Source organism: Rana temporaria, chromosome 13, assembly GCF_905171775.1.
Source record: "Rana temporaria chromosome 13, aRanTem1.1, whole genome shotgun sequence".
In the NCBI taxonomy this organism is placed as follows: Eukaryota; Metazoa; Chordata; class Amphibia; order Anura; family Ranidae; genus Rana; species Rana temporaria.
This window is the reverse complement of record NC_053501.1, coordinates 60,542,956-60,552,284: the sequence shown is the minus strand read 5'-3', so window position 1 is coordinate 60,552,284 and position 9,329 is coordinate 60,542,956. Positions and strand designations below refer to the sequence as shown.

Below are 9,329 nucleotides of genomic sequence, written 5' to 3'. Positions count from 1 at the left end.
ATTCATTGATCATTAATGCACATAAGATTTGGTTGCTTTTTGTATGCAATATTCTGATAGATAATGCCAAGTCATAGGTATTGCTCTCAGTATATTACATTCAAATTACAATCAATGCAATGGGGAGCTAGCATACCTATTTTGTTTTCTGCATGCATGGACCCAAAACACAACAGCTCAAGTGGTTCAGCCCTCCGCTGCACTCTTTGTTCCCCCCAAGAAACTGTCAGACAACAAAGCCAAGCCTTGAGAAGATGGTTCCTTTTATTTTTCAATAAAACATCCCAGTCAGAGAAAATAAGACAGGCAAACGCTGCTGAACTTAATAACGGCACTTGTTTTATTTATAAAGTAATAAATATGATGGAGTGTAAACAAACTGTACAGTGGCTGCCCATGTATTCTTTGTCTTGAGTCGGAGGTACTGTGTACATTTGAACGAAGGAGAATGTGAGAGATTTAGAAGCACTTCCTGTGCACAATGGAGGGTCCTGCCTCATCATACTCTTGTTTGCTGATCCACATCTGCTGGAAGGTGGACAGAGAAGCCAGAATGGAGCCACCAATCCATACAGAGTATTTACGCTCAGGTGGGGCAATGATCTGTGTGAAAAAAGAACAGAAGAGAATGAGTCACTGTGCAGCAACCCCTCAATAGATATAATAGTCTATCAGTTTGATCCTATAAATGTTATTGAACATAAAATTTGCATCTTTGACTGAGAGCCGGTTCACACTGGGGCGACTTGGGATCCGACTTGAGGTCGCCTCAAGTCGTCCCAAGTCGCGCTGTCGAGAAAAACAATGCAAGTGAATGGGAGCGGTTTTAATACACACGACTCAAGTCGCTCCGACTTCAAAAGAAGTTCCTGTACTACTTCAATCCGACTTGTAGGCGATTTGTACCCATTGATTTCAATGGAAGTCTGATCCAAGTCTGATCACTGTCTTAACTGAAGCGACTTTCCAGGAAGATAACATACATTTCTCAGGCAAACCTTTCCCTCCCCCTCCCTCCCCTAGAGCTGATTGTTGTTTGATTGGCCACTGGAAAGTCTCCTGTCCTGGAGACAACTTCAAGTCATGTTGTAAATCGCCCCATATCGCCCTGTGGTTCATGCTCAAGTCGTGTCGGAGTCGCCTCTGAAAGTCGCGCTGGAAGTCGTGTCGCCCTAGTGTGAACCGACTCCGAGACTGTGGTTCTCAGTTAATATAAACTAAAACTTGGTTGATTAGCATGTAAAAGCCCCCAGAGTTCTTTAAACGTAAATACATTTGACTTGTTTCTTCCTTTTTTTAAAAAGGTTTTATTATCAATATTCAGAATGTGTGGTTGTTCATTACTGGTAATATAGGAATTTCCATTTGTTTTGGCATTGTAATATTGTAAACTGCCTGGTTTATATTGAAAGCTTACCTTGATCTTCATTGTGCTGGGGGCCAGGGCAGTGATTTCCTTCTGCATTCTGTCAGCAATACCAGGGTACATGGTGGTACCACCAGACAGGACGTTGTTGGCGTACAGGTCCTTGCGGATATCAATGTCGCACTTCATGATGCTGTTGTATGTGGTCTCATGAATACCAGCAGACTCCATACCTGGTAATTGCAAGTAAAAGAGGATTATGATTTGTGTGCAAATAGTGGTGATTGTGAAGAACAGGTGCTGATAACGTACTGTGCTGGATTAACAAATGCTGCCAAATGGACAGCAACTGCCTACATAACTTAACATGTGTCAAGGCCTGGAAATGATAAAAGGGTCTTTGTTGAAGTCACAGCTTGTGTTGGCTGTGGAGAATGGTATGAAAGTTCTTTTATGTGTCTCAAACGTTAATCAGCACTTAACTAGACAGGATTTAATATAGAGCAATGTAGCAACCATCACACTATGCAGCTTATAGTCTCTTAGGTAAAAATCAGGAGAATTGGGAGGTCGCATTGTCTTTAGGTGTGTGATGTAAAGCATTATAGGTGGTAGGGGCTTATATTCTGAATCAATTGAAAACTTCAGTTTAAAATGCTTTCTCCTGACCTTTCATATTCTCTTTGCAAGGGTTTAATACTGGGTCTCCATACATATCAGCTAATAAGATAAAGTCTTTAACATTGCATCTTATTTTTTTTGTGGCCATAGAATGAAGGAGTATTGGGTTCATTGTTGATATTAGATAGTAATGGCTAACTTGTCGATAACAATGAGATGCACTTAATCAGGAAAATACTTCATATTTTTTGGGCAACGTGTACAAACATCCTTTTGGCAACCAATCTCAGCAAAACAATTGGATGTCAGTTTGTATACAAATAGCCGATTGCTGTCATTCCTATGAGAGTGGGCTATGGAAGGGGTGTCTACATAAACCTGTACACTCAGCATATGTGCTGTTATACACCAACTGTTTAGTAGGCAGATCGTCCAAACACTGCTTGTGTCTGTGAGCAGATCAGTGGTTAGATTCTAGTTGCATAGCTTACCAATGAAGGAAGGCTGGAAGAGGGTCTCAGGGCAACGGAAACGCTCATTGCCAATGGTGATGACCTGGCCGTCAGGCAGTTCATAGCTCTTCTCCAGGGAAGAGGAAGAAGCAGCAGTTGCCATCTCATTCTCAAAGTCCAAAGCCACATAGCACAGCTTTTCCTTGATGTCACGGACAATTTCACGTTCAGCTGTAGATAGGAAAATATAAAAATTATTAAATAAGAGGTTTCACATGAAGAAAACATTTGCAGTAACCATTACTAGGGCATTTAGACTACAAGCACCTGTATGCATATTAAAGTAATGAGGTCAACCACAGCACTTGAAAATGCAGAAATGTGGTTGTAGCCTGAAATTTCATTAAACCTCAGTGCAAATCCCCACCTGCTTAAATGTATTGGCAGTGCATACTATATGGGTTTCTTTTGATGAACTACAAAATGGTGATGTATAGTAACACTTAAAAACCCATTAGAGTTATCTCTTATTAGTCTAAACTACCAAGCCAAAAGTTAATGTTTGATTGGCTGCTTTGAGTTATTGCTAGTAAGTGTAATGCATATTTTTTTTAATATAAATTAACATCTGCCTTCTTTTTGTAAATTGAAATATAAGTAAGCCGATTCTGCATTCATAAGGCAAGAACATCTCGGCTTTGCGTTTGAGTTTGACTGGTATGTAATATGAGATTTGCGTAGTAGTTACATAATGCTTCAAATCCCAAGATGTACATTGCATGTGTATCACAGAGCCATGCTAGTCTTCTGACTGAAGCTACTGTAAGTTTATGTGCCATAGGCACTAAAAGTTTCATTAAAAATTCCTGTTCTGTGTGACATTGCTTCTGTACTGCCATGAAGCTGGCTCTAAGGATTAAAACCTTTGAGATTTTTGGCCCTACAGCTTATACATTCTTAGAAGCCAAAAGATGACAGAAAACTTGCCTGTGGTCACAAAAGAGTAGCCACGCTCAGTCAGGATTTTCATGAGGTAATCTGTGAGATCCCTGCCAGCCAGATCAAGACGCATGATGGCATGGGGCAGAGCATACCCTTCATAGATGGGGACATTGTGTGTGACACCATCACCGGAGTCCAGAACGATACCTGGGAATCACAAAAAAAAGTAAATAGATGAAGTAAAATTGGACAGACTTCTAGAGTAAACGTCTCTGCACTGTGGGTCAATCACTACGAACAGCGTAAATAAAGATTCAGCACATACACTGCTGCAAAAACTTTGTTGTAGGTTTGCAAGACCAAAGTAGGTACACAGACAGCTACCTGGCAAAGGTGGGGGACAGTAGGAAGCACCAAGTGACACTAGGAGGCAATAAAGAAATTATGTAAAATTCCTCAAAATACAAAGCCACCTGGTCAAGTAGGGCAAAATACTTTACTGCAGTGAACAGAAAGTGGCAGCGAACAAGGCTGCCGACAGATTGCTTGCAAAAGACAGATTATGACACTTGCCATATTCTTTTTCTTATCAGCCTACTATCTTTGGGGATTTACATAAAAACAGCAATAGAGAACTTAAAAGCAATTACTGCTACTTCTCTCTTTTGTTTGTAACAGATGTTTCTACCCCTGTGTTGAATGCAAGGCAGCATGGGGTCACATCGCTTCACTCCCCCTTCTCTGTAAAGTGCTATTTTGGTAAATATAAGCCATGATTTCTGTACCACAAAATAGGATGGATTCAGAGACATTGTCTGTGTCAACAGTGTAAGAAGATTAAGCCTTCTGTAGCATTCTGCTTGCAGCACTTGCAATGATTAGATTTGACTTTTGTGCATTACTAAGGGTTGGTTTGAAATAGAAAACAAAAACTGCCAATTTGTTGACCTCATCAAGACTAAGGTTTTTCTGTAGAGTCTAGTTTATAAACTTTTTTTAAATGTTGGAATAGCAGTTAGCATAACAAAGCAAAGAAAAGTTAGTACAGTAAAACCTTGGTTTGCGAGCATAATTCATTCCAGAAACATGCTTGTAATCCAAAGCACTTGTATATCAAAGCATTTTTTTTACAGGGTATAAAAGAGAAGAGACACATCCCTAAGTGTAGCAATAAGTTGCTAAATGTTGTACCTTCATTAAACTACACTTAGAGGCTCCTTTCTTCCTTCTTATATTCAGTTATGACATATCAAGGCAAAATGTATTAAAACATTTCGCTTGTCTTGCAAAATGCTCTCAAACCAAGTTACTCTCAAACCAAGGTTTTACTGTATTAGTCAACATGTTATGGGAGACACTTTTCTCTCCTTTTATGTTGAAATCCTAGCTTAGTCTCATATCTTCTATCCTTATTACACAATACATCGATTTTAGTTCTCACCTGTGGTACGACCGGAGGCGTACAGGGACAGGACAGCCTGGATGGCAACATACATGGCTGGCACGTTAAAGGTCTCAAACATGATCTGGGTCATCTTCTCACGATTAGCCTTGGGGTTCAGGGGGGCTTCAGTGAGCAGGGTTGGGTGTTCCTCTGGGGCTACACGGAGCTCATTGTAGAAGGTGTGATGCCAGATCTTCTCCATGTCATCCCAGTTGGTGATGATACCATGCTCAATGGGGTATTTCAGAGTCAGGATACCTCTCTTGCTCTGAGCCTCATCACCTACATAGGAGTCCTTCTGACCCATACCAACCATGACTCCCTAAAGTAGGAAAAATGGAAGACTAAAGTTAAAACAAAATAAACACTGGCACTTACAGAACATATTGTTACAATATGTTGATAATAGTACATATTTGATATTTAGGAGTCTGTGTCATAGTTTGTTTATAACTTCAGATTAAAAAAGCTCTGACCTACAACTCAAGGTGACAGGATCATTACTCAGCTGGCATTATTTTAATTTGACCCTTTAAGCTGCCCAGCTGCCTATGACCCAAGTGCCAATGGGCCCAGTAAATTCCCTGTGGGGAACTTGGCAGGGCAGTAGTAACTGATACTAATGGGCTGTTGGCAAAGCTTAATGCTAATATGCTTAGCTTCCCCTCATGAGTATTTGGATGTTAGAAATGCTCCCGCTGTTATTTCAGCTATGGCAGTGCCATTCAAAGTGTGCCAGCGTTAACTGTATAACAAGGCAAATTTCACCCAGCACACAGTACGGTAGGAGAATATAAGCAGGCTCAAAGCTGCCTATTAATAACTGGCTCATCTTATCACTGAACCTTGCAGGACAGGGCCTGTGCACTTGCTATTTTTATCTCCCAGTAGTAGAAAAACAAGGAAAGATTAAGAGCTGCAGATACAGAGGCTTGTTGCAAACAAGCTGTGATTTAACTATTGTGTCACATTGGCCTACAGAATGGTCAATACCACGCTATACTTTGGGAAATTATTAGAAAAGCTTTGATAATATATTAAGAATTTATTTTTTGGTGATTGCTTGTGCCTCAGACATTGATATCTTGTTTTTTGAAAAATCCTTAAATACAATTTCAAGGTAGGCTAGTTCTCCATATCACTGGAGAAAAGGTTGCGTACCTGATGACGAGGGCGACCAACGATTGAGGGGAACACAGCACGAGGAGCATCATCCCCGGCGAACCCAGCCTTTACCAGCCCTGAGCCGTTGTCGCACACCAAGGCGGTAGTCTCCTCATCGTCACACATGTTGGCAGGTTAAGTTCTGTAAACAGGTAAAAACAGAAAAAAGACTCAGAACTGACTTTCTTTTAACATGCACACAGCCCAAGCGCTGCTAACAAAAGCAGTATAGATATTTGAATACAGGACTATAGTTCACATTTTTTGTATAAATGTATATTCTAGCACTTAAAATGTGGCAATGTACCGGTACATGGGAGGCAATTACAGTTGCCATCAATAATAAGCCATGGCAACTGTATAGTCTACCATTTACTAGAACAATGCAGCACTTCGCCCCTACTAAATAACCCAATTTACAAATATACTGTATATTTTAAACTAAATAACCCAATGTACACAAATATTTTATGTCTACTTGGTTCTACATGGTTGATTAGTAATGAAAAAAATCACATTACAACATTAAATCTCAGCTATACTGCACAGATCATCCTTAAAGTGTATGTAAAGCTAAAAGTTATTTCTGTGGCTTTGGACTAGGAATGGGATAGTTATAACCCCCATTTTCTTGTCCTGTCTGTGTCCCATTGCAGATAATCCCTTTCATTTCCTGTTTTGGGGACACAGCAAGAAGTGATAGTGAAAGTCAAAGTGAGGGAATAAGGGGAAATCCTGTGTTAGTTGTCACTGCTAGAAGATTTCTTCTGTTCCGGTGACAGCTTTACATTTTGTATTTCACATGGCCTATCTTGGTTGTCAGTCACTAAGTCAACTGGACAAATAGTGAAGGTCAGTGGGGACACAGACAGCGATAAAAACTTGACAGAGGCAATAACTATTCCACACATTACTAAAAACGAAGCAAAAAGCTTTTGACTAGGGATATACTTAGGGTTGCCACCTCATCCCTTTAAAACCGAACGCATATTACACATGCTCTTTGGCCGATTAAGGAGGTAATTAAACTCACTTGGTGCCTTCTCTGCATTAAATTAGCCTCAGAACCTGTGTAATTCATATGTGTTTGGGTTTAAAAGGGATGAGATGGCAACCCTAGATATACTCCAAAGTATACTCCAAAGTGCAGCATTGCTCAGCCTGCGTATATATTATATATATATATATATATGAAACGATCCATTTTAAAAGGATCGTAACTTGGTATATCAGCTGCCATTGTAATCTGAAAAACGTTTCCCTCTAAAATCCAAAAAAGAGATGATACAAAGTAGAAGATCTACTTGAATTCAAATGATTGTTAAAATATATCAAATGTGCTTTTGCAGCCCCTCCTGTCCTTGTAACCCTAGATCCTCACATATCAAGGAGCAGCTGTCTTCCACACACAAACCCTCACTGTCCTTCTCTTTTCCAGTCCGGACATACTCGTACACACAACATTCCTATGATCCCTCTCAAGCTTGTTAACCTCTTCCATGCAGTAAGTAAGAGCATGAAGGAGCTGAAAAGATTAATGTGATTTGCATTTTACTATAGCTGTTTTTGGGTATTTTGAGGTCGTCTACTTTAAATTTCAATGGGGCTAGTGCTACATTCATGCAATTAAAGCAGTACTCAGAAGACATGCTAATGCTAGGTTAATTGGCCTCTGTCTAAATAGGCTCTAGTATGTGTATGTATGAGTTAAGGACCCTAGACTCTCCTGGAGAGCAGGAATGTATAATATATATGTAAAATACTGAATAAGTTGTCAGTGCTTTATAAATAACGAATAAAAAAGTGTTAGTCATTAAAATAAATTAAGTAGTTATTCCTCAATGAATCATATCCCCGTTATTACTCTATTTATTGCCATTTACTAAATAGTGTCCCACTGATAATGTCCCAATAACTAGAAAAAAAATCTATGACAGCTGCCAATTGCTGTCATTGCATAATTTAGAACAGCAAGTAGCACTGATCCCAGAATGCACTGCATTCAGGGAACCGATATCCTCTAAGCAAATAAAATCCTGTTTAAAAATGTAGATTTCCTTGAATACGTTCAGCCTTTACTGTCAGGTAATCCTGCCTTGTTCAGACTTAAAAGTAAACCAGTTTTCTTGTATTGAACTAAAAGAAAAAAAAGTTTGTTTCAAAATAATTCCAAAAAAATCCGAGCTTGACTTGATTGTCCCAGTAGTCTAAGTCCATCTGACGGGAAGAAGCAACAAGCCACCTATAGGTCCCCTGCTGGTACTCACCTGGTCAGCACAAGAGAGCTGGCTGCTGTGATTGAAATTGGCTGGGTGCTGCCTTGGGGACTGAGTTGTCAATTTATACTCTGCCTGAAGATGTAGAGTCAGTGGGGAGCTCCACAGGGAAAGGCAGGCAGCCTCTCCTTATTTGGTAGCTTCTGGGCCATTGAGTAGCAAAGAAGCCATTAATGGAGTAGGTGAGGGGGAGGGCAGGGTCCGTGGACCCCCTAGCCCATGTATGGAACGGTGGAGGTGGGGAGAGCACTACGAGGGATCGCCAAATAGGGATTCCCAAAAAAGCATGTCTGCTATGCAGAGTGACAAAAAAAAAAAAAACAGCACAATGAAAGAAATTGTACAGAATCAAGGACTGCTTAGGGAGCAGACAGGTGCAACACAATTGCAAAGGGAGGGGTAGTGAGTAAGTGATCAAGTCACCAGGGAGCTGCAGACCAGGGTGATTTGTGCTCTGTTTAATGAGACCTTGGACAGCAGCTTCATTTGCCAGAGACTTATACATTAATAATGGAATAAGAAGGCTGTTAAGTAGTACAGAGAGAACACTGAGCTCACAGAGTATTTCACATATTTCTTGAGCCTTTGCCAGGATGTTGTAATAAACAGGCTAGCAGAGGTGAGACATTAGGTCCATAATATATTGCCATTGTAATCCTCTTAATACTTCTGGGGCCTGCAGTGAAAGGTGTTAAAGCCCCTTATTTCTAGCAAATCTGGTGTGCGTTCATCATGTCTTATTGCCACGCTTAAAAAAAAAAAAAAGTGCAGTAAATACAAATGTAAAAGTCATTAAAAAACAAAGTTATAGCCATGAAAGGGTTAAACGAGTACACGTTCATTGAAAAGCTTGCACTCTGTCAGGTTTGAACTTTTCAGAGGATATCATATATGGAAATAGCTGTTCTTTGGCAGAACAAGGTTGAAGTTTTGCCCTGGGACAAGCAGTGATGCCAACATGTTATGAGTGGAAATCCCCTGCTCTTCTCTTTCCAAGGGGATATGCAATTATTGGTTCAGTTCAGCATTCCTCACTAAATATGTGCTTATGCCCTCCTGCCTTA

At 40.2% G+C, this 9,329-nt stretch overlaps 1 protein-coding gene across 1 annotated transcript; it reads right to left on the bottom strand.

Moving 5' to 3' along the window:
- Nucleotides 1–245: 245 nt before the first annotated feature.
- ACTC1 (actin alpha cardiac muscle 1) lies at nt 246–8,367 on the bottom strand. Its single transcript, XM_040333159.1, has 7 exons — nt 8,257–8,367; nt 5,987–6,131; nt 4,823–5,147; nt 3,427–3,588; nt 2,479–2,670; nt 1,418–1,599; nt 246–603 (listed from the first exon to the last, which is right to left on the bottom strand). Exons 2-7 carry the CDS (start codon nt 6,113–6,115, stop codon nt 460–462), a joined length of 1,134 nt encoding a protein of 377 aa, XP_040189093.1. The 5' UTR covers nt 6,116–6,131; nt 8,257–8,367; the 3' UTR covers nt 246–459.
- Nucleotides 8,368–9,329: the final 962 nt, after the last annotated feature.

Coding starts and splice junctions, on each gene's coding strand:
- ACTC1 (XM_040333159.1), bottom strand. CDS start 6,115: ATGTGTGACGATGAGGAGACTACCGCCTTGGTGTGCGACAACGGCTCA. Junction 5,148..5,986: donor TTGGTCGCCCTCGTCATCAG/GTACGCAACCTT, acceptor TTCCTACTTTAG/GGAGTCATGGTTGGTATGGG. Junction 2,671..3,426: donor CTACTCTTTTGTGACCACAG/GCAAGTTTTCTG, acceptor TCCTATCTACAG/CTGAACGTGAAATTGTCCGT.